Below are 24,021 nucleotides of genomic sequence, written 5' to 3' on the forward strand. Positions count from 1 at the left end.
AGACGGTGGGAGGGGGAGGGGTGTGGACAGGACAGATGTGTGAGGGTGGGAAATGTGTTCAGAGAGGATTCGTGGACATGGACACCCCCCATGAGCCCTTCCCTCCTGGGGCTTACGGTTCCCACAGGGCAACAAGCTAAGTGCAGTCTCGAGTGACCCAGAGTCTGAGGCTATAAGAAATGAGGGTCCAGGGCCTGAGACATGCAAGGAACTATGGGAGATGGATTCAAGGAGGGCAGTTGTTGAGGAGGCTGCGAAAGGCTTCACAGAGGGGGTGCATGTGAGCCAGGCCTTGCAGATGGGTGAGATTTAAATTTTTGTTTTAACTGATATGAGAGAGAGAGAGAGAGAGAGAGAATACATGTGTACAGGTGGGTAAGTGTATATGTATTTGTGAGTGTGTGTGAGTGTGTATATGTGTGTGTATTTATGAGTGTGTGTGTGTGTGTCTGGAGCCGCGGTCCTTACTCTTTAAGGAGTCACAGATGCCTCTATGCCTTGACAAAAGCTTGGACCCTCAGCTTAGAAAAATTCCCATACTCAAGGGGCACGATGCCCGCAGCAATGGAAGACAGGAGGTGTGTTCACAGACCTTCTGAAGCCCATCAATGGACCGACTTCCTGGTGCTCAGATCTCTTGAAAGCCCGCTCTCCCTTAGTTGAAGAGTCTTGCAAAAGCTATAACTGAGGGCTCACCGTGGTTCCCAGGACCTGGCAGGTGTGCTGAGGGCCTTGGGTCCTGGGCTTGGTGCCTCTCCCATACCCTTCCCCTGGCGGGACAGTTGGGCAGCTAGAACAGGGGGGAATGGTAGGTAGTAGGAGCTGGGGCCACTTGGGCACAGGAACAGCCAGCCCAGGTGTGAGAGGTCCAGGACGCCAGGCCCCTTCCCTGGCTCCCAGCATCAGCAGAAAGCGTCAGCCTATAGCCCTGGAAGGTCTGCGTCCCTGTCAGCACTGAACATCTTTCCCTTTGCTCAGAAACAGGCTTATTCCCTCCTTCCCGCAGACCCTGGTGCTGAGAGCTGAGGAGCAGGGCCCAGGTGTCCGGGGCCCAAACCGGGGAGCCCCAGCTATGCCATTTTTGGGTTTGCGGGGTGGCTCCTGGGGAACCACACGCTCCCTGGGTCTCCCCTCCTACTGTCCTCCCCCAGCAGGAGGGTGTCCGCTGCAGACCCCCCAAAAGCATGCCCAGGAGTGGCCACCAAAGAAGGGGCAGCGTTGGAAGAGGCTTCCCCACCTCTCTCTCTCTTGTTTACACATGCTCACAGCTTCCAAAGCATACATTCTCTGTGTAAGAAGTCTCTCCAGCCCTGCTGAAATGGGGGTTACGACCGTCTCCACTTGAAAGACAGTGGAGCTCAGGGAGGAGCCTCGCCTGAGATCCCCCAGCCAGCAAGCAGAGGCACCCGGAATGAAAGGAATTTCCAAGTCCAGCTAACAGGTTCTGCCCTCCACTCCAGGCTGCTCCAAGTGCCGGGTATCAGAAAGGGGAGTGTCCACCCCAGGTCCTGCCCAGCAGAACTAGGGACCTGCAGTGGGCCCGCTGAGGGAAGATGACAGTCATGTCTTCCTCCCCCGCCAGCCTCCCTTGGGGCACCGTGGGCCCCCTGAGTCGATGAAATTCACCCCTCACACAAAGAAACGCTCTGCCTTGAATTCCACAGGGGCGCACTTTGCCCTCTGCCTCCAGAGTCCCCTCCCTGCTGCGAGAGAGGCAGAAGCCTCTGTAAGCTTCTGACTCTACATCTTTGCTGGTCCAGCATGGTAGCCAGTCACCACGCGTGGCAACCGAACACCTGGAATGTGGCTAGTGCCATGTGTTAAAATGACAATATTTTAAACATACTGATTACATTTAAAAATAAATTAATTCCCCCTGTTTCTTATACTTTTTTCAATGTGGCTACCAGAACCTTTAACAGCGCCTATAGGGTTTGCACCAAATTTCTATTGGACGCGGCTGCCCTGGACGGCAGCGGCCCCGCCCCCTGTGTGGTGTTCGGTGCAACCTCACAAAAACTCGGAGATGAAACTGAATGCTGACCACAATTGAAAAAAATTTAAAAAACAATGTAAACTTTGTGGTATGAGAGGAATGGGGGCCACAAGCCTTCATGTTGCAGATAAGGAAGGTGGGACCCTGTGAGGTCAAGTGACTTGGTCAGACTCGAGGGTGGAGGCCGGGTTTTCCTGACTGTAGAATTGAGACCCCTTTCCAAGGCAGTCCAAGAGATGCCCCCTTCTCCACACTGGCGCTGAACCACTCACTTCCCCCAGCCCCCTTCCGAGGCCCCTTTCCCCTTCGCACACTCTGGGAACTTGCTGGAAACAACCCTGTTGACATGGCCCTCGGCCCCCCACTAAGGCCAGAGTCTAATCAAAGCTGGTGGCCTTGTTCTGCCAGGAGAAGCACGCTCCTTTGCACCTGCTGCCCTTCATGTAGGTGCCCGGGGCAAAAGAAGCAATGGCCCCTGCTCCCGGGGTAGTGGCCCCGCGGAGAGCCACTCACCACGCCCCACCCCATCCTCAGCCTGGGTTCCACCCCTCCTGCCTCCTGCTTATAGAGGAGTATGTTGAATTAGGCTAAGGGATTGTTTCTTTAATTCCGCGCCCCCGCCCCCGTCCTTTGTCCCTGGAACATGATAAAAATACCCAGCATTGATCTTCTTTTCTTCCCCTTCTGCCAGGGTAATGTTTACCCAGGTGTCAATCAGAAGAAGAATTTGGCTTCCTAATTTCTCTTCCCCTCCCCGGGGGCTGCGTGTCTCCCTGCCTCACATGGACACTGAGCTGGAATCAAGGTTACTAATAATCCCCCAGCACACACAGACACTGAGAGCACATATATTAAAGTCACATATTGATTTATATTTTCAGGTCCCTCTGCCTTTCTGCCCAGCCTCAGCCTTTCTCTCTGCCAAGGAGAAAAAAAGAATTACACAGCTATATTTATCACCAAGATGTTTCGTGTAAAGAGCATTGTGTCCGAAGGTAATTCCTACCCCCTCCGCCCTCTTTGGGGATATTTTTTAGAAATAGTGTGGCGTCGCCTAGTCATAAGCATTTACCTTTTGCTGTCCATTCTTTAACTTTTCTGTGAAGGAAGTGGTGAGAGATTTAAGGTAGACTGTTGGAAGGACTTTCTGACTTGACCAATGGTACCTGCCACCCACAAGGAGGCCGGTGGGGTTGTCCTGCCAGCAGAGATAGTCCCGTTGTCAGTGGGGGTAAGGCTGGGTAGGAAACTGTAGAAGGTGGGGCAATGGACTCAATAACTTTTAGAGGTCACCCGCCAGTTCACACAGGTCCTCAAAATTCGTGGCTCCCCGCCTACAGTTCATCCCACAGCTGGGAAAACCAAGAGGCTGAGGAGTGAGTGTACTTCCCACCGGGGCTTCATGTTCCACGTCGGCCTTGCCATTCCATCCAGACTCCGAGCTTGATGGGAAAAAGCGCTTTTCTCCAGGTCTGGGTGGCTCCTGCCCGGAGGAGAGCAGACGAGGCACAGTTGTCTGGGAGCGGGTGGTGGAGAAGCCGGTGCGGAGATTCTTATTCTTTAAGGTGAGATGAGGGGAGGAAGGGCTCCCAGAGCTCTGAGCTCAGAACGCCTGTCACTCCTTCTGGCAGAGCTGCTATTTAAAAATGCCAAACTATTTGACTCTAGTTCCCTCCAGAGGCTCTTGGAATGGAAGCGATGTTGAGCATGGGGACTCACATGCAAACTCTCGCCATCTTCTGAATGCCGCCCCGTGAGTTTCCTTCCCACTCACATATATCATCTCCTTTATTATTCATAGCTGCTCCGGGAGGTAGAGGGTGTCAGCCCCATTTTACACATGGGAAAGCTGAGTTTCAAGAACTCACCCAGCCTCCTACGGCTGGGACAAGGCGAGCCTCTGGTCTCCTGACTCCCCTGCAGGGCGCACGGCCTCACTGCTGCCGCAGGGGCAGCCTACGGTGACCTCCAGGTCCCTGCAGCCTCCTCCCCTGGCCACGCCTGTGGTCTGGCTCTCAGCTCGCCTCCAGGCCCAGCTGACTCCCCATCCTTGGTACCGAACTTCCTCTTCTGGTTGTGCCCAGGTGCGCTGGGGTGATCCTGACCCCATTCTGCTGCCTGCCCAGCCTCTGCCAGGGACCCTGGACGGCTGGCCTGGCTACCCACTGCTTTCCCTTTGGCATTTTCCAGTAACTTGATGGAGTTGCCTCTAATCAGGGTTCCTCACTTCATTCTGGCACCTACTTTACCCCGTGGCGGGACTGAGAACTGATGTCTGTGGGTGCCAGTCTGTGTGGCCCACTGCAGGGCGCTGTCCTGCTCTTTCTGACCCCACAACGGCCCTCCCTGCAAGGGAAAGGTAGAGCCTCATATTACAGACGAGAAAACTGAGACTAGGGAGCACAAGTGACTTTTCCTAGGTCACCCAGAGGGTAAAAGGTGCTACTGAGATTCCGTCAAGTCCGTGTGACCCAAAGTCCCAAAGTCCTGGCTTTGGAGCTCACTCCCCCCGGCAGGGCAGCGCAGTTCCCCTCAGACAGGGCCGGTGAGGGCCATGGAGGGCGCGGGATGGGGACGGGGTGCCAGACAGCTCAGGGCGCGGCATGAATCAGCAACGAGGACCCTCCCGGATAACTTTTCCCATTGAAAATCTGTTTCCCTCGCGGCCACGGGTGATGTATAGCTGGGGCTGATGAGAAACGTGCAGCGGAATGGAGGCAGGCGGCGCGGGCGCCCGGGCAGCCTGGCGGGGGCAGCGCGCCATTGAGATTCCACCGGACGCGGCGGGGGCGGAGGGGGCGGGCGGCGCAAGCCCTGACGCGAGCCGGGTAATTGATCTGGAGGTGCCAATTTGCAGCAACTAAATATTTGGTTTCTGCCTCTGCCTGCTCCGCACTCTGCTCAAACAAACTTCAATTAAAAGTGAAAAGGGAGGGATGCGGGGTGGGGGGTTTCGGCGGGTCCGGTGCCTTGCGGCCTGATCGATGGCGTGGAGCTTGCGGGTTGCGGAGCGCTGCCGCTCCAAGCTGGGAACGGGCGGGGGACCGTCGGCCAGGGTGGGGAGGGCGGTGCGGGGCTGGCGTCCTGTTCCGGACCAACGGGCGCCCGTTGCGCCCGGCCCAGGAGAGGCAGCACTTCGAGCCTGGGGCAGTGGCTTAACCTCAGTTGGTGGAGCAGAGTGCCCACTGTGTGCCGGGAGGGGGACACAGGTAGCGCCAGCCGACGCCCCCACTCTGGACGGCCGACCCTATGTGCAGGAAGCGGGGAAGGAGGGGCCCCAGGGCGCTGAACCCCCTCTCCCAACGTAGCTACCTCAGGAACTTTGATGGTGGCCTTGCCGTTCAGCAGCGTCACTGAGCGTCTCTCCTGCAGGCTGCAGGGTGCCAAGGGCCCTGGGTGCCGAGATCCATCCCCTTTCTTGTCTGCTTTCAAGCAGACAGAAAGGTTTCAGGAAGAGATCAGTCTACAAAGGGGTTGGCAAAAGCCATGAGGGTGAGTGGGACCCGGGCTCCACCACTACAGGGGTCTGAGGAGGGTTTGGGATTGGGGGAGGGGGCAGTAAGATCCTGGGGTCTGGGGAGAGGGTCTGGAGAAGTGGCTGCAGCCAGGACAAGGGGAAGGGATCATGGGGTCACAGTGGCCTCTTTTGGGGCTTCGAGCCAAACACAGAAACAATACTCATTCACTGGGTGAAGTTAGTGCACAGGGAAATGTCTGTCCCTTGAGAACCCTCCAGTACTTTGAGGGAGAGGCCCCAGGACTAGGAAGAGGAGCTGAACGTTGCTGCCAGGAAGCTGGGGCATCTCAGGGTCTGCTGGATGGACAGCTTGGGGGGTAATTACAACAGGTCTGAGAAAGACATGATGAGGAGTGGGGGTGAGGTGGGGGTGGGGGTGGCCATGAAGCATCCAGGTCCAGACAGATAGAAAGTGGAGGGGAATTAAAGTCATTTCATCTGAGAGCAAGTTTTGTGAGGGTCGGAGCTGGGAAACAAGGCCGAAAGGCTGGGGAGGTGAGTCAGGAGGCCGCTGTTCTCTCCCACGCTTCTATCCCCACGGGCTGGAGTGAAAGAATGGCTTCCACACTTAACCCTGTGCCAAGGGAGGCTGCTGCCGGTGCACTCAGCTACAGGCTGCAGTCCCTTCCCTTCCCTTTCCCCCTTTCAACCCGATCTGCCCTCCCCCAGGACCCCCTTGGTTCAGGGCTGGGTGTGGGAGCACAGTCATACCCGAGGGCCTCAGCTTCCAGGTGATCAGATGGCCCTGCAAAGCTCCTCTGGACTAGGGAGGCCTGGGTGCTGTCCCCATTCCCGAACCTGAGGCTCTAGTGGGGATTGGTCTCACCATCCCCCTTCTGTCCCCCTTCTACTTCAAGCAGTTGCCTCCCAACCCCCCAACCTTCCTCATCAGCCCTCAGCTACCACTTGTCTCTCTTTGTTGCTTGGGGCACCAGTTAATCATCACAGGGAAGCTGGATCTAGGAGCTCCCCTCCACCGCGACTCTCCCTCCCAGCTCCTCCCAGGGGCTGCCGCATACCCTGCCTCAAGCCCCTTCCCAGCCTGTAAGCTGGGCGCCCGCTCCCTCGAGTTCCCTTCCTCCTTCCCGCCCTCTCCCTGGGCGCTGAGCTGTGGAGCAGAATGATTTCCTGTAATTGGCCAGCAATCTGACTGCCCGACTTGTTCTATCGACGTGCTGGTTAGTTGGAAATTGTACTGGAATCTGAGTGACAGGGCGGGGAGGGGTGGGCAGGGAACAGAGAGAAGAGGCTCTTTGGGCCTCAGCTGGGTGCAGCCTCAGCAATGTGGGTGGGACAGAGGAGCCACAGCCACATCCCCCCTTTCTGGGAGCAGCAGGAATGCAACCCACAGGGCTTTACCCAGTCACTTTGCTCTTTCTCTCTTGCCATCTCCAAGGGGGGGGGGCGTGAGGAAGGTCTCCCCGACCCACGCATTTGTGCCGTTTTCCCAGTCATCGATGCCATCCCATCCCCACTCCTACTTCTAGGACTGGGTCCTCCTGACCTAAAGTGTCTTTGCAAGAACTAGTGGTGCCCAGCAGGCATGGCTGTCCCTCGCATCTGATTTCGAGCCATGGATGCTCATAGTGTCCCTAACTTTCCCCTGCCTGTCCCCAAGCAAAGGGAGGCTAGACATCCGGAGAGGTGACAATACCAGGTAAACAGCCAGGGTGTAACTAAGGGGAGCAATGCAGGCAGTGGGAGCACTGTATTGGGAGTCCAGAGGCTTTGGACTCCATGGATCAGCCTCTTAGCCTCTGTGAAATTCTAGCTTGGCCTCCTTCACAGAACTGGGAGATTGCAAGTGGATAACCATGTGAACATGCTTTGCAAACTGTAAAGCTCTGAGAATTACACTAGGACCAGCCAGGCTGGGAGGGGGAGGAAGGCTGGAGTGGGGTGGTTCTGGGGCCTGCCTGTCCCCCTTATACCCCACCAAAAGTCCAGTCCGCCCGCCACCCTCACTGGAGTCTTCATTGCTGTGTCCGCATTGGGGTGCTAGGGTGCTAAGGCCCCGAGTGGAGAAGGAAACGCAGCGCCCAAGCAGGAGACTGGAGGGTGAGAGGGTGGAAGCCTGGGGTCTCTTGTGCTCGAGAGGGGGCGAGTAGGGCAGGATGGGGACACAGCCCTCCGTCCAGCAGGGCTAGGTGAGCAACACAGCTTCTTAATAAGCGCCAGGGGCCAGGCAGGGCACACCCTTCCCCCAACCCCCCAGGGCTCCTGCCACAGCCACTCTGTGTGTGTGTGTGGGGGGGGGGGGATCCGAGGAGACTCGGCCAAGAGGGAAGGCAGCAGGATACCACTGAGACGAAATAATCCTTCAACAGCTCCCGCCGTGGAGGTCGGACCCCCAACCCAGGTGGGTGCTGCCACCTGCCGGCCAGAAGGGATGACGCCCTCCAGGGAGTGGGGCTCGGGCTCCCGTTGCAGCTTGGCTCTAGCTGTCCCCGGGCTTCACAGCCCCATAGGTGGTCTGAACATGGCGTCCCACACCCCCGGGGAAAGGCCTTCTTCTAAGCTCACCTTGGGCCACTGAGCCTGGGAAAGGGAGGCGGTGAGGAAGGAGGCCTGAGGAGCAAGAATGGGAGCTCCCGGAGGACCAGGGCACCCTGGAGGACTGGATCCCCATTCAGCCACCCTGCCAGGTTGGCCATCCTCCGACATTCTTGCACCAGACTCGGCAGAATGGGTCAGGAAAGAAATTCTTTGAAACTCTACCGTCTGCAAAAGGTTTGCACCGTCCTGACCGAGGTCCCTTTGATGTAAGGATCACGATGCCTACCTGGTGGAAGGAATGGGGCCAGCACACAACTCCAGATCTGCCGCTGCCTGATGCTCGGGTGCAGTGGACAGAATCCTGGGGCCTGGCGGACCCAGGTCCAGCCCCTCCAGCTCTTTGTGCCTGGGGTTGGAAGAATCAGTGTTAGGTCACCTCTAGGGCAGTGATTTTCAACCTTCCATCTCATGGAACACACAAACTACTAAAGTTCTGTGGCACACCCCAAAGTCTTTTTTGCCAATCTGACAAAAATTTGTTGTGATTTGTACGATTCATTCACACCAGACAACTATGGTCGTGTTGGCTGTTGTCACTTTTTCATTTGACTATCTACAGGAAAAATGGTCAGTGACCCTACAATAGGTATTGCACGTTTAAAAAATTCTGGCAGCGCAGCCGGTGAAAACCGCCACTCTAGGGTGTTACACACCTATCACAGTGTCCCACACACCGCAGCATTCATGAGGTCATCTTCTCAGTGACTAGGGTAATAGGACGCCCTGCTACCTCAACGGGGGGGCCATGCCCTTCTTCCTCTCACCCTTCCTGTCAGGTCCTGCTAAACCAGGCCTGCAAAGCAGCCTTTCTCATCCTGTCCCCTGCCCCACCCCGAGGCTCACCACAGCCTTCCCACCTGGGGTTTGTAGGGAGTTAATGAGCTGGTCTCTGAGGTATACGAGAAGCTCTGGGAAAGGGGGCACCAACTACAGCCACCACGGCACTCACATTTGTCACACTTGTTTCTGGCCTTAATAGGCTGCTGGCCACAGGATCGCCACATCAGCGGGTCTGGCCTTTCTGGCAGGGGAAAGCCGATGTCAGCCCTGGTCTAATTGGGTTGGGGAAGGAAGACAGAGTGTGTGGGTGGGATGCGCCCACCACCTCCACCTGCTTCTCACCAGGACCTAGCTGGAACCCTCCTCCTGGATCCCCAGAAGTCAGAGGGCTACTGCAACTTCTGGAGCCCAGGCTTCAGTGCGGGAGGAGGCCAATGTAACCCAAATTTCATCAGCCGTGTCTGAGAACTTTAACTGCTAGGGGAACAACAGCAGCACAGGGCATTTCAGATCAACACACTTTATTGAGCACCAACAGCGATGCAGGCTTTGCACCAGGAACAGAGATAAATAGGACAGTCCCTGCCTCGAAGGGCTTACAGTCTAGCGAGAGAGACTAGATCAGCAGTTTGGGGCTGATTATTGTACTGTGGACTCGGACAAAACTCGGGGATGGTGGTATCCCAGAGCACCTAACCCAGCCTGGGGCTTCAGACCCTGTGTGAGCTGGGAGTCAGCCAGTTACAGGAGAGAAAAAATGGGATTCCAGGTCAGGGAAAAGCACGGTGAAGGCACAGAGGTCAGCAACAGTCAATCCACGTGGACCAAGAGTTCTGGGCTAGGAGTCCATGGAGGGGAAGGTAGAGTGGTGGGAGGTGGCGAGCAGAGTAAGGGGCGTGACGGCCAAATGCCGGGGTGGGACAGTGGGTCATCCCAGAAGGGGCCTGGCCTTTGACAACGACTGCGTTACCCACAGAGAATCTCACTGCATCCTGGCCAAGGGCGTCAACCTAGGGAAGAGTCAGGTTTGAAGGTGATAACCTGTGGCCCAAAATGATTTGCCATGATTCACAAAGGGGGTTTTGGCCACAGTGGGGCCTGTGCTAGAGGGTTCTTGCCCAGGGAACCCCCCCGGCTGTAAGCACTGAGAAGGGCCAGGGAGACGATGTCCTTAGCCCCGCCATGTCTAACAGTTCCCGGTGATCGCTTTCAGGTCTCATTGTGGACACTGTTCTGCAGGTGGTCCCGGAGCGAGGGGTCCTGGGGAAGGTGGGAAGGAATATCTACCGACAGCTGTTTCTTGGCCTCAGAGAGAATGCACCGCAAAGAAGGGGAAGCCCAGTACAGGGCTCCAGCCAAGAGACAGAGAGAGAAAAAGAGAAAGAGAAAGAGAGAGAGAGAGAGAGAGAGAGAGAGAGAGAGAGAGAGAGAGAGAGAGAGAGAGAGAGAGAGTTAGAGTTGAGGGGACGAGGGGGAACTGGAGGCATTTGTCACCCAGCTTCAGCCTCCGAGGAGACTGAGGCTGGGCTTCATGCCTTGCAGTGCGCAGCTAGGGGGAAGGCAGGAGGTAGCGGGTGAGCAAGTACAGGAGGCTAGCGATGCCGGCCAGACCTGTGAGGACCCCCAGCCTCAGCGGCAGGTACTCCAGAGAGCGCTCCAGCTCGGCGTGCAAAAGGATGACCTGGCGCTTGGTGATGCTCCACTCGCCTGAGTTGTCCAGAACGTGGCGAGCCATGCGGGCTTTGTCCTTCAGGGGCAGCTGGGCGTTGACGCGAGCCTCTGCGTCCTCGCGGTTCAGGTTGTTCCGCCGCATCAGCCGCGCCAGCTGTGTATCCCGGTCACTAAGGACAGGACAGAAGGACTGATCAGGCTTGGTAGGCCCCATCCTCTCCCACCCCAACAAGTTACAGGGGTGGACAGCCCCCTCTCAAATCAGTGTAAGGTCCCACGGCCAGGGAGGGAAGCCTGGAAGTGCTCACAGGCTGCTCCCACGCCTCACCCTACTCTTCAAGGTCCTGGCAGCCTGATGCGCTTAACGTGAAGGGGAGGCGGGGAGGCTGCAGAAGCTGCTTTCTGCCACCTGGGAACTCTGCTCTGCCACCAGACGGAGACTTCCCAGTTGTAGGATGGACAGTTTGATTGCCTGGAAATAGCTACATTCTGGATCCCTGGGTGCATGACCTTTACCAAAAAAGGCCTGTGCCTGCAAGCTGAATGCATCCTGCCCTTTCCCTGGGGCCCTGGGCCTGCTGCATCAAAGACAGATTCCTCGGCTGCAAAGACCCTCTGCTGGCCTCCCCACTCCCACGTTTTAAAGCAAAAGGATCATGAGGAAATGGTGGCTGCTGTGCTTGATGCTACCAATGAAGAGGGACAGGCAAGCCCCAGGATGCTTCTAGTGGAGCAAGGACTTGAGAAGCAGATAGCCTTGGTTCTGGGACAGGAGAAAGCCCTCCCTGCACATAAGCTGAACAACCCCCAGCCTCCTAGTTCCAAAGGAAATTCAAAGGCCACCTCTTCGGCCCACCTGACACCACCACCTGGGTCCTTCCTCTGGAACTCCCTGTCCTGTCTACGCCCAGAGGAACTGCCCACTGCGCTCCAGAACAGGGTCGCCTCGAACTTCCCTCCAGCTCCGTGACTACCTCAGCCCCTCAATGGGAACACGGGGAAAGGGCGGCAGGAGCCACTTCCTGCCACTGGGGCCCCTCTGCTTTGCTGCTAGGCCTGAGATTTCCCAGGTGTGAGATGAAGACAGACCACCACAATTTGGTCCTCTCTTAGGTGTTACCTGCACCCGAGGGACTCCTGGGATGTAAAGACAGGCTTTCTAAGGACAGACATAACCTGAACTCTAGCTGGTTCCATTTCAGAACAAAATGTTGCAGAGAATCATTTCTGGCTGGCTGATCAGGGGAGACCTTTCAGAAGAGATGGCATTAGAAAAGTAAGTAGGACTTCTGATTTCCTTTGTTACAGTGACAGTGTACTGTGAAGGTCACGGGCCAATCCCTGCCTGGCTGAGAAAATAACCATCTCCAGCCTTAGGAACACCCCAGGCCTGGGGCTGGGAAAAGCGGGCTGAAGGAAGATGGCGCAGGGCCGCCGGAGTGCATCCCTCAGCCGGCGCGACCTCGACCAGAGGGCCTCCTGGGCGGTGTAGGCCGAGGGCCCCCCCAGTCCTTCCTGGGGCTGAGCCAGGCCCGTGGGGCTACTGTAAACCTGGATGCTATTTATGGTAATGAGATTTATTTTTAAAGATTTTATTTATTCATTTCTAGAGAGCGGGGAAGGGAGGGAGAGAAACATCCACATGTGAGAGAAACATTGATCGGTTGCCTCTCACACGCCCCCAGCCAGGGACCTGGCCCAAAACCCAGGCATGTGCCCTGACTGGGAATCAAACCAGCGAGCGACCTTTCGGTTTGCAGGCTGGCACTCAACCCACTGAGGGACGCCAGCCAAGGTGGTAATGAGATTTTTATCAATCACTTACTCCACAATTGGCACATTCCTTGAAAATATGAATTATCACGTTTTGGTATAATCATGCTGTAGTAAATGCCCCGTATTATTTTAAATGCACCAGGGGCAGTGCGAGTTGAAGGAGTCCACGAGGAGAAGCTCATTTCTGTAAAGTGTAGATCCCCTTCATGAAAAGCGAATCATCTCTCACTCACGTCTCTGGCATCTCTGGAGTCACGTGCCCACATGTGCCAAAAGTGGGAGAAAAGCAGCAACCAGGACTTTGGCAAAGGTTCTTTGGCTGGTGAGCGGGGCTGGAGGGTCTGCTGGAGAATGGACAGAATCCACGCAGCCCCACGCACGTATCTGCCAGGGGCCACAGCTATCTTTGCTCTTGAGCAGACCAACCTCGAAGGAAAGGGCCAAAGGGGAAGGTGGCAAGGGAAGGCATGGAGTCCGAGGTGACTGCAGATGCAGTCTGTCCCCTTCTGTCCCCCGCCCACACTTAAGATCCATTTTTCTGTCTGGATCCCTTGGTACACAGTTCCAATTGCATTAAGACTTTTACGACTCCAAGGCAAAAAGAATTCCAAGTGTTCATGGAGTGTGCCTGGCCTCAGGTCACAGTCTTTCACAACAGGGAACAAAGGACCCAGAGAGGCTGCAGTTTTACATGGAGAGCTGTGGCTCCAAGCAGGAGCCACGGGAAAGCCTGAATCTCTGCACCGGGCTTGGCAGACTTAGCATTTTTTAAAATTCTCACCTGAGGGCATTTTAAAATTGATTTTAGAGAGAAAGGGAGAGAGGGGGGAAGGGGAGAAGGGGAGGGGAGGAATAAGAGAGAGAAACCAACCTGGTTGCCTTTGCATCCATCCCTGACTGAGGTCCAGACCCACGACCTTTCAGTCTAAGGGATGATGCTCCAACCGAGCCACACCAGCCAGGGCCAGACTGGGTTTGGTTTTGTTTCAAAGATTTTATTTATTTTTAGAGAGAGGGGAAGGGAGGGAGAAAGAGAGGGAGAGAAACATCAGTGTGTGGTTGCCCCTTGCGCGCCTCCTGCTGGGGACCTGGCCTGCAACCCAGGCGTGTGCTCCGACTAGGAATTGAACCAGCGACCCTTTGGTTCACAGGCTGGCACTCAATCCACTGAACCACACCAGCCAGGGCCAGACTAGGTTTTAAATGACAATTTATGATGGGGGGCTGAGGGGCAGGGGAGAGGGAGGGCAGGGTAATGCTCAGGGCCCTGAGTGCCCCAGGCCCCATCCCCAGAGTGCCGGAACCTCCCATGCATCAGTGTCCTGAGCGCCCCCCAGTGCCCAAAACGCCCGCAGAGCCGAGTGCCCACCTCTGAGTCTGCTGCACTCGTGGGCGGCATCCAGGAAGTTTCCGGGAGGCAGAGACACTCATCTACTCTCTCACCCCACTGGGACTGGGACTCATTTTCTCTGACAGTCTGATCCTCCTCTGTTTGTCAAACCTGGATTCTGGTTTGCTTCATATCCTCGGGGATTCTGAGAACAAAGTTCCTTCCTTAGCTGGGCTCTGGTGGTTCTTTCCCTGCAACTTCTGTCCACAGGCGTTGCCAACGGGAGAGACCCTGGACAAATTCGGTTACCTCTCCATGGGCCCCGCCCCCAACTTTCCCCTTCTCTAACTCAGGAGTTTCAACTAATGACCTGCATGCCTCATGTTGAAGGTAAATTCAGTGAAGTAATAAGGGTGGAGCTGTCTGGAAAGCTGAGCAGCGCCAGAGGAGGGAGAAGGGCCCAGCAGTTCACCCACCAGGGCAGGGCCAGGCCTCTGGGGAAGTGCCTCCAACGGCCAGCAGGCGGAGCCCTTCCCAAGCACTGGAGAACCTGGGGGTCGTCCCTTCCCACACCTATCCGGGGGGCATATCTGGAGTGGGCACAGGGGTTGGTTTCGGTGGGCTCTGGGTGCTGCTGCCCCAACCCCCTGTGCTTCCCAGCTGCCCTGTGGGGAAGGGCACAGTGATGTGGGCTCTTTCTCAGGTATGTGCCTTACTCCAGGGGTCCTCCTCTCCAGCCTGTCAGGCCAGAGTGCCACACACTCACCAGTATACCACCACCGTGTGCTTCATGTATTTGAGCAGCTTCTTGGTCTCAAACAGCAGGGGGATATCCAGAATCACGTAGCGGTATCCTGGAGAAAAGCAGGGAAGCCACAAGGTCAAGTCTGCAAGTACAGTAAGGACTACCCAGGTGTTAGGCACGGGGACAGAGTTGAGGCCACTGTCTCCTACCACTGAAAGCTCCCAACAGAGGGGCAGACCTCCCAAGGACAGGCGTTATTCCAACGCCAGGCAGAAGAGAATGCTGCAGAAAGTCCTTTCGGACCGGAGGGGCCGGTAAGACCTTGAAGCAGAAATATCACCTGTAATGCCGGCCCTGCACAGCAGGCAGGTAGGACTCCTGACACCCGAAAATGAGTGGGTGAAAGTGAGGGTTTCAGGAATGGGGAACGGCAAGGCCCTATTGCTCTGGCTGAAGTGGGTGCCTGGGCAGTGTGAGGTACTGGTGAGCTGGTCAGGGGAGACACAAAGCATTGAGTTCACCTTGACCTTGAACCCAAAGAGCTAATTCCTTCTTCTCTTTTAATTAATTAATTTATTTTTAGACAGAGGGGAAAGGAGGAGGAAAGGGAGGGGGTGAAACATCAATGTGTGGTTGTCTCCCATGCGCCCCCCACTGGGGACCTGGCCCATAACCCAGGAGTGTGTCGGGACTAAGAATCAAACCAGCAACCATTTGGTTTGCAGGCCAGCACTCAGTCCACTGAGTCACATGAGCCAGGGCCAAAGAGTTGTTATTTCTGAGCAGGGAAATGATATAGCCAAAATTGTAGGAAACTAGAAAGTTTCCAGGAGTAAGGGCCCTTTCTGCTCTACTTCACCCACCTCCGTTTAAAAAAAAAGTTCTCCCTCAAGAGCCAGGTCCCAGCCCGACCCCCTGCTGGAGAAGAGTCCTGCACGGCCATCTCTGCCCGCTCTCCACAAGAGGCTCACACAGGTGGCGGCGGCCCCAGCAGGAAAGAGGCTGCCGCCTGGACAGGTCTGGAGGTGCTGCAATCATTATGACTGACACTAAACCACACTGGGATCAAAGCACTGCCCCCACCCCACACCCCCGAGAGCCACGGCCAGTAAGGGCGGCGCCCTCACGAACTGTGAGCCGGCACATCCCTGGGCTGCCAGTCCAGGAATGACGTGGGCTCCACTCCCGGTTCTCTGTTTGCCAGCAACCCCACGCAGGTGCAGTAAAGCTGCAGGGTCCTGGAGCAGTAAGAGGAAGGAACAAACACCGCTTCTACCCAGAGACCCCTGCCAGTCAGGTTTGGTACCCACTGCTAACACTCGGCCACAGAACCAGACACACATGACACCAATTCCAACAGTCACAGTGAAATGGGCGCTCTTGGTGACGCAGGTAACAGAGGTGACAACCCAAGTGGCTGGACCGCTTGGTCTCCTGTTCCCCAGGACCTGTCACTCAGGAAGCCTTCCACTGAATCAGGGGTTAAGAGAATGCGTCCTGATGACAGGCCTGGGCTTGTGGCCTCCACTTTCTCACTTGTGACTCGGGCCCTTAACAAGCCCCCTCCGTGTGAATGAAGGAAAGGACTACCTGCTTCGCAGGAAGACGGGGAGGATCAGTGGGTGAAGACAGGCAGCCCACACACCGCCCTTCACCCAGACCCTTACTAGGTGCTCCGTAAATGCCAGTAACTATTGCTGCTGGTCCCGGAGGAGGGAGCCGGCCCAGCTCCCCCCCAAACTTGGCACAGGGGCCAGGGCCAGATTCTCTCTGGGCCGCTTATCTCCCTTTCCTGCTCTGCTCTCACCCCTTCCTCTGCCCTCACTGTCCTTTCTCCTTGGGCCCTCTCGGGAGCTTGCGGCCAGCTCTTTGGTTCACCGGCAAAGGGCTATTCAGCTGTCACATCCCTCCTGCTTGATAAGCTCTGCAAACTATCCTGACTCTATTAAGACATCCGTCTGCCTACATGGAGACCTCCCCAACAGCTGGTGATCTTATCTGACGTTTGATTATACCAACTCTGACAGTTGTATTTGTTACAGTCATCAGGGAAAAACTGGGACTGTGGAAGCCACAGCTGTCGTCCCCATTTTTCACCTTATCGAGCTGAAAAGAGCTTTCTGGCTTTTATTTAAGTGGCGGTGGCTGGAGAGAGGGGAGGCTGGGCAGACGACACTGCGGGAGAACTTTGGAGCGGTGACATTATCTGATGTTTCATTTCATAGGGGGAAAGCCACTGTCGCCTCAAAGCCCTGCAGAGGTACTTGTGCTGGCCTAAGAGTGCGTGCAAAAGGGCAGGAGTGAAAGGCAGAAGGCTCTGCTGGCGGGTAGGGGCAGGAGGGGATTCTGGCACAGATACAAGAGGCAGGACAAAGGAAGAATCTACAGACTTTCCTTGAGAAGGGGGAGGGAGGGAGGCCTGAGGCAAGGTGCTGGGATGCAGGGGAAAGCTGGTCCTGCAGGGAGGGTGCCTGGAGCCAGAGCTGGGGGGAGGGGGCGTGGGAGGGTTAGAGAGGAGGGTCAGCATCATGGATGTCTGTCAAGTCATCACTTTCCATCTGGGGGAAGGTTCTGGCTAGAGCAGGGTGGAATTCCCCACTCTCTCTTTGAGAACTTGGCACCCAAGGAAATTAGGGGTTTGGCCAAGATCACAGAGCAAAAGCCCGAAGAAAACCTAGAAGCCTCCCTGGTACCCACAGGAAGGAAAGTCTCAGCATCAGAACTGACAGAGGGGAGGTGAGCAGCTGGGCCTTCAACATGGAGGCCTCATACACCAAAGGCTGCAAGGGCCCTTGGCCAGCTTCCCACCAGACCCAGACTGCTCTCCTCCTAACCACTATGGTGACTGACCCATCGTGGACAGTAAGTAATAGGCCGCTCCTACCCAACACCGCTCCGAGGACAGGACTTGAACTGTGGTCTACAGCTTGGGAAGGGCAACAGCTGCAGAAGGTTCTTGCCAACTGACCACAGACCCTGCTGTTCAAACACTCCCCTTCTTGCAGTCCTGGCAAGGCCCCTGGCTGTGCCTGCACGAGCCTAGCTGACTCCCCACTGAGCCCCAGCCTCCAACGCTTATCCCCCACTGAGAACCCTCCTCCGCCTGCCCCGGCTGTCCCAGACCCTCCACAACTCCAGGTCTGCAAACTCACTGTCCTAGGCGGCTTGACTAGCACCAGATCCGACTCTGACTGTGGTTTCTAGGTGTGGGGTGATGGACCGTCACTGACGCCACGTGGCCTCTCAGTCCCCCCGACGGTTTTGCAAAGTTTGCATTATTAGCCTCACTATGCACATGAGGAAACGGGCAGAGGGGTCTGCTCACTAAGCAAAACAGCTAGAAGCTCTGCGGGCCAGTCGCAAACTCAGATCCTGTGACCCCATTACCCACCAGCTGTTATTACTCCCATCCCTACTAGAAAAAGCAAATTACTTCCTGAGGATCATGGCCCAAAAGCCTCAAGTGTCTCTTCTCAATAAACTGTCAACCTCCTTAAAGAGTTGAGTGTTAAGTGCGTCTTTCTCCTGGGGCTGGTATGGGACTCTGCATGGGGGTGGCGGTCAGGGTGGGGGCGCACCAATAAACAGTGTGAACTCTATAGCCTGGCTACCAGCTCCCTGTCCACCCCCAGCCAGCCTTTCTGCAGAGAAGGGCCCTGGCCCTGGAAGCAGAGGGCTTTGCCCGCCCCTGTCTGGGGCCTTGGACTTACCCCGAAGGAAGTACTTGAAGGTCTCCTTCATCATTTCCTTGCGGATCTCAGGGTGGGTGATGGTGTTGAGCAGATGTCGCCGGTCAGGCTGGTTAAATATCAGGTCCCCGAGGACCTTGCGATTAATGTCACCGTTCTCCAACAAGACCTCAGTGCCGAAGGCCTCCACGATGCGCTGGTGGGCGGGGCATCCCGGCTGGACAACTGTGGCATGAGGAGGAGGTTGGGTCACTCTGTGGAGCCTCCTGGCCAGCTAGAGGACCCCAAGTGACTAGAAGCAAAATGACAGAGGGACCCAGGGATGCTTCTCTCAGTCAAAACAAAAAGAAACAAGGGGAGAGAAAGCAGTTAAGGAAGACAGCAGGCGGCACCGAGTCCCTCACATCGGTCATGGGGTGAAGTGAAGGAGGGAAACATTGAGTGGGGGCGGCAGCAGAGGGAAAAGCAAGAGGACGAGCACAGGGCAGGGAGCGGGGCATCGGACGGGCTCAGAGGAAAGTCTTCCCACCCTCCGGGGCCTTGGGAGGCCTAGGAAAAAGGTGGAGCGGCCGCATCTGCCGAAGGGAGACCTTATAGAAAGGAAGCAGGGGCAGCCGCCACACGCAAGCCCTCACGCTGACCCCCGGCTCACCGTGCCGGGCGATGACGTCGACGTCGATCACCGCGCACCCCAGCTGCTGGAACACCTGGATCACTGAGCTCTTGCCCGAGGCAATGCCCCCTGTCAGGCCCACCAGGAACATCTTCCCAGGAAAAAGTGGTCAGGGGGATGGAGACCCAGAAGTCGGATAGTCACTGGAGCTGGGCAGGCTCAATCAATCAGGATGGGCCACCACAGGAATGCCAGGAGGACCTGCTGGTCAGAAAAGAGCAGGCCTGATCAGTGCTGGGGAGGGAGGCCGAGGAAGGGGAGGGAGGTGGCCTGGCCGGGCAGTCAAGGGTCCATCCTGGAACAGAACACTCTTTCAGGGAAGGCCTCCAGTATTCTTTTTAAAAAGCCCATGCTGCCCTGGCTGGTGTGGCTCAGTGGACTGAGTGCTGGCCTGCAAACCACATGTCACTGGTTCGATTCCCAGTCAGGGCACATGCCTGGCCTGTGGGCCACATCCCCAGTAGGGGGCGTGTGAGAGGCAACCACACACTGATGTTTCTCTCCCTCTCTTTCTCCTTCCCCTGTCTCTAAAAATAAGTAAAATGTTAAAAAATTTTTAATGTATTTCTTTTAGACAGAGGAGAAAGCAGAGAGAAAGGAAGAGAGACAGAGTGTGGTTGCCCCCTGCACCTCTGACTGGAGACCTGACCCACGGCGCTGGCATGTGCCCCAGCTGGGAATCCGACCAGGAAGTCTCTGGTTCGCAGGCCAGCGCTCAGTCCACTGAGACACATGAGCCAGGGCAAATAAGTAAAATCTTAAAAAAAAAAAACCCAACATTCATAAAGAAGGCAAACTAACGCAGCCTAAATCTAGCCAAGTGCTAAGGAGGCAGAAGAGGGTCAGGTGCTGTTAAGCAAAGCGTGCTTTCAGGGGGTGGCAGTAAGGGACCCAGGCACACTTCCAGTAGGAAGGGGACACCTCTCCTTCTCTGGTGAACCCAAGACACTTTCCACATGCCCACAGAAGCGACTCACCCTCCCTAGCCTCCTCTTTCTAGTGTGGGACAGAGGCTCACGGGAACACGGCCTGTCTAGTTCACCCAAGACCAGCACTAGGCCTGAGTGGCTCATATAGAGCAAGACCAGTAATCCCTCCTGGTCACCTCGGAAGTGGATCGGATGGGAGCCGCAATGGCAAGCGGTAGGTCAGTGGCCACTAAGCCTCAGGGTCAAAGAAGGATAGGTCTTGCCAAGAAGGAATGTGAGGCAAGGACAGGCTGGGGCGGGGCACTCTGAGCTGGGTGCGACTTGTGGCTCTCAGACTGCGGCAGCAGCACAGCACAAAGGTTGGGCACATGGACCTCTTCAAAGCCAGTTCCTCGCTCACATGCCCTGCAACCCCAGGCAAGTCACTTTCCTCCCCGAATCTCAGTTTTCTCATCCTTAAGGCGGGAACGACTGAATCCGCCTCCTTCATAAGCTGTTGTGCAGACTGAGAGAGAACATGCTTGTGAAGTTCTTGGTGCACCGCCTACAGCACGGGACGTGAGGGTAGAGGTAGGGGGTGGGAGGAGGGGGTGCAGTCAGACTGCAAGAGAAAAAGACTTTCACCAAGTTCTGTCCCCATTCCTGAGACTGAGACTATCCAAAGTTAGGTTTTTAAAAAGTCGTGTTGCATTACCTGGAGTAAACGGGGTTATTTAGCATGTCTTGAACTTTGCTCCCACACTGAAAAAAAATTTAAATTGAAGGCCAGGTCTTCCCATACTTCCTTCAGCATCAAATCACATCTCCAGGAGCTTGAAATCTGTCACAGGACTTTGTTGTCATCGTTGTTGCTAAAGAGCAGGTTTACTGTCCTAACTACACTTTGCTTGAGCTTTTACGGACATGACTTGCTCCCGAGGCGGCACCAAATGACAGGGGGAGGCAGCGGTTCAGATGTGAGCAGAGTGGGTGGGTGGCTTAGAGCAGCGGACGGACCCACTGAAAGTTTAGCTCTGCCCAGGCTCCTTCTCTCCCGGGGAAGCCAGGGGCGGAGAGGGAAAAATATCCACTGGCTTCGCCATCCAGATCGAGAGACCTAATTAAGTTATTAACCCATTTACAAACCACTGCTTCTCAATCTGAGGCTGGAGTCATCCCCGGGTGGTCCCCTCCAGCTTAAAAAAAAAAAAAAAAAAAAAAGTTAAGGATAGGGTTGTTGTCCAAAAGAAAAAATCATCTACTCTGCTGAAGTTTGACGTGGAGAATTCTGCAACAGTGTATTTATTTATTTATTTATTTGAATTTATTTGAGAGAGGGGGAAGGAGAGAGGGAGAGGGGAAGAGGGAGGGAGAGAGGGAGAGGGGAAGTGGGGAGAGGGGGAGAAACAGGACTTATTGTTCCATTCATTTGTTGATTCCTTTACTGTCCTGACTGAGGATCAAACCTGCCCCACTTGAGCATCAGGACAATGCTCCAACCAACTAAGCTACACGGCCAGGGCATCTAGCAACAGCATTTTTAATCCCAACTCCTTCCTGTTATCTCCAAATCAATGAGCCTGCTACGCCTTTGTTGGAGTCCAATCTGGAACAAAGGGAGTGTGACTTGAGATTAGGTTGTAGGGGGCAAAGGCCAGTCCTCCTCAGGGCCCCAACATCTCAACAGGAAAAGCCAGCCACTGTCACGGGTCAGTGGGGCTTTGCCCGAGTTGGCTGACAGGGCCTGGAAGGCCATGTAACTAAGATTTCACCCCCTGCCCATCCCCGGGACCAGGACACTCTGGAGACCTACTGAGCCAGAATCCTGGGGATGGAGGCGCCCAGGCAGGGGTGCTGCGTACCAGGGCTTGGGACCGCCTCCCACTCTTCACTCACAGCAGCAGAGCTGAAGCTCGGAGAGGGGAAGGCACTTGCCCAGAGCCACGGCTGTGCATGGGGCCTGGATGGAATATAAGGCCCCAAACTCTGAGTCCAGACCCTGCCTTTCTGCACTAGGGCATGAAAATTCATTTACCTTTAGAATAGGGCAAATAGGACAACTGATTTGTCTGGAGGCAAATCAGTTCAGAGCCCAAGAAAAATGATCCTTGATCACAGTGGGATCAACGATCCCTCAGCAGAACAAAGGCAGGGTTTCACAGGAACAAACAGGGCACAGAGGTAAGTCCAGGCTCAGCTCTGTCCCAGGCTCCTGGGGTAACCTAATGCGTTTCTCCGCTTCTCCGTGCCCTGGATGACTACCTGCGGAAACAGACCAACAGCAGCTTGGCCTCCACCAGGAAGGCCAAGGGGACGGAGGAGCACGGGTCCAGGGAGGCCCAGGGAGGCCCAGGGCCCCTGGCTCACAGGGGCTACACGAGTAACAGCTGTTTCTGTCCAGCAAACCCTCCATAACTCATTCCCTTCACCAACTGCTGACTGAGCTCCTCTGGGCTTTGCAGCATGATGCCAGGGACCTCCCCAGCAATCAAGGAAAACACAGGCTCGCCCCTCAACAAAAGTGGAGAGGCAGACCGTAACAAATGAAACCCGCTGACAGGCGACCAAGAGGAGTCACTTGGTACTACTATTCCCGGGCCCTGGGGCATGTGTGGTTTGTTCACCAACCTGCCCAGAGAGGGAGCTACTACCAGCAAGAGCCTGGTGTCCCTCATAGTTTATCGAGAAGAAAACAAAGGCTTAGGTTCCAAGCTGCCTCTAAGTCCCACCCTGACCTGTCCCCGCAGCTCCTCCTGAGGCACCCATGGAGAGGTGGCCACCTCTGATAACCTTCGACGATCTTTTCCTGCTCAGGCTTGAAAGTCGTCATTCTGCTTGTTCTCCTCTGCTCACTTCTCCTTGTTCCACTGCCATTTACATGGAGGAACTCCTGAACCTGGCTCTGATCTGAGCCTAGGAAACTCTAGGAAAGGTTCAGAAGCCCAGGCTGCACCCCAGCCCGCAGAATCCGAATCTAGGGTGGGACCTCGCATCCCAACCAGCCAAGCACCAGAACCACTGATAAAATGGGAAGTTGTGGGATGGAAGTGGAGAGGCCTGGGTCCCAGTCTCTGAACTCTGCCACAGAGCTACCTGCAGGAAACCTTCTCACCAGCCTGGCCCAGGGTGGCAAGTCTGGGGTAAGCCGAGCCCCAAACATCTGCCCCTCTCTGAGCCTTGGTCTCCGCACCTGTAAACGAGGGAGGGACTGAACTTCCGGGGCTAATACCAGCATCCTGGGGGGGGCAGATAGTCACACCGGTGCCTTCTTTCTCTGAAAGTGCTCTTCCCAGAGCAGTCAACAAATGCTCGCTAAAGTAACCAAAGAATGACAAGGCCTTGGGGGCCCAGGAATCTCCCTGCCAGCACCCAAAGGTGTTCAGAGAACTGGCTTGGCTGCAGGAGGAAGGACAACACCGAGCCCCATAGTCAGAAAGGAAAGCTGAGGCCCAGTGCAAGAGGAATGAAAGCCATACTCCAGAACCCACCCCAGGCCTGGGATTCATCAGCCAAGCTGGGTCTCCAACCCCAGGGGGTGCCACATCCAATCCTTTCTTTCCCCTTATTCTCCACGTGCCAGGAGGGGCAGCAGGGAGTAAAGAAAGGGAAGAACTGGAGTCAGAAGTGGCACCTAGGCTGTGAGGTAGAGCGCGATCCTACTGCGCTCCATAAACAGTGGGCTCTCTGAATGAGCCTCTCCAAACCGCCTTTTGGGTTTCACTCCTTGGGCCCCAACAGCCTGGAGGACACAAAGAAAACCCTTTCAGGGAAGAAAGATCTTTCTTAGAATCTCCCCTGGCCATGTTTCTTAGGGGAAAATAAGAGTGGATGGCTCCATGGGCTTCCAGACAAGTGCCCTGCTGTGCACTGTCTGCGGAGTTCTACCCACCAACCTGAGCCGCCATCGCCTCACGCCCCGGCCTCTGCAGTCTCCTATGCCCTGTGCTCCTCCAGCCCCTGCCTTATTTCTCTCCCAAGGCAGCCAGGGTCTGGGCTTAAAGGACATCCGGTTATGCCACTCTCCTACTTAAAACCTTCACTGCGTTCTTCCTCCTCCACCTAGCCCCTCCCAGAGGTCTCTGGGCCCTGAGTGACGTGCCCACTGTCAGCCCCTCCACCCCCTAAATCACTCCTGTGCTTGTCATGTGCCTGCCTTCTGTCCCTGAAGGTGCAGGCTTTCGTCCCTCAGAGCCCCCTGCCCACCACACTCACCATCTGGCTAACCTGATTCATTCCTTCAACCTGCCAGGCCCCAGAAACTGTTCAAAACAAGAGTGCCCGCTCCCCACAAGGCTTACACCCTTCCGCCCACGATGGGGGGATGATATACTAAACAGGCAGCTCATATGGGAGGAGGTGCCAAGGTGCTGAGCAGGGGAG

At 55.8% G+C, this 24,021-nt stretch overlaps 2 protein-coding genes across 9 annotated transcripts in view; both read right to left on the reverse strand.

Moving 5' to 3' along the window:
* Positions 1-3,872: 3,872 nt before the first annotated feature.
* LOC128626774 (uncharacterized) lies at positions 3,873-9,101 on the reverse strand. The gene is made up of 4 exons (XM_053661295.1): positions 9,019-9,101; positions 8,296-8,415; positions 5,092-5,418; positions 3,873-4,066 (listed from the first exon to the last, which is right to left on the reverse strand). The coding sequence occupies exons 1-4, from the start codon at positions 9,071-9,073 to the stop codon at positions 3,873-3,875; spliced, it is 696 nt and encodes a 231-aa protein (XP_053517270.1). The 5' UTR covers positions 9,074-9,101.
* Positions 9,102-9,353: 252 nt separating this feature from the next.
* DCAKD (dephospho-CoA kinase domain containing) overlaps positions 9,354-24,021 on the reverse strand; it is a 28,334-nt gene continuing 13,666 nt past the window's right edge. For 4 of the 8 annotated variants that reach the window (XM_037162119.2, XM_037162116.2, XM_053659359.1 and 1 more), the window contains exons 2-5: positions 18,713-18,934; positions 18,082-18,285; positions 14,393-14,480; positions 9,354-10,690 (exon numbers count right to left, since the gene is read on the reverse strand). In XM_037162119.2, the coding sequence (XP_037018014.1) occupies positions 10,399-10,690; positions 14,393-14,480; positions 18,082-18,285; positions 18,713-18,824 (696 nt within the window). In that variant the 5' untranslated portion in view covers positions 18,825-18,934 and the 3' untranslated portion in view covers positions 9,354-10,398. Of the gene's footprint in view, positions 10,691-14,392; positions 14,481-18,081; positions 18,286-18,712; positions 18,938-20,356; positions 20,838-24,021 lie in introns of those variants that run through there. The other 4 variants (XM_053659366.1, XM_053659372.1, XM_037162117.2 and 1 more) reach the window with 3 other exon arrangements.

The sequence above is a fragment of the Artibeus jamaicensis genome, unplaced genomic scaffold (genome assembly GCF_021234435.1).
Source record: "Artibeus jamaicensis isolate MK-2021 breed Jamaican fruit bat unplaced genomic scaffold, CSHL_Jam_final contig_2259, whole genome shotgun sequence".
In the NCBI taxonomy this organism is placed as follows: domain Eukaryota; kingdom Metazoa; phylum Chordata; class Mammalia; order Chiroptera; family Phyllostomidae; genus Artibeus; species Artibeus jamaicensis.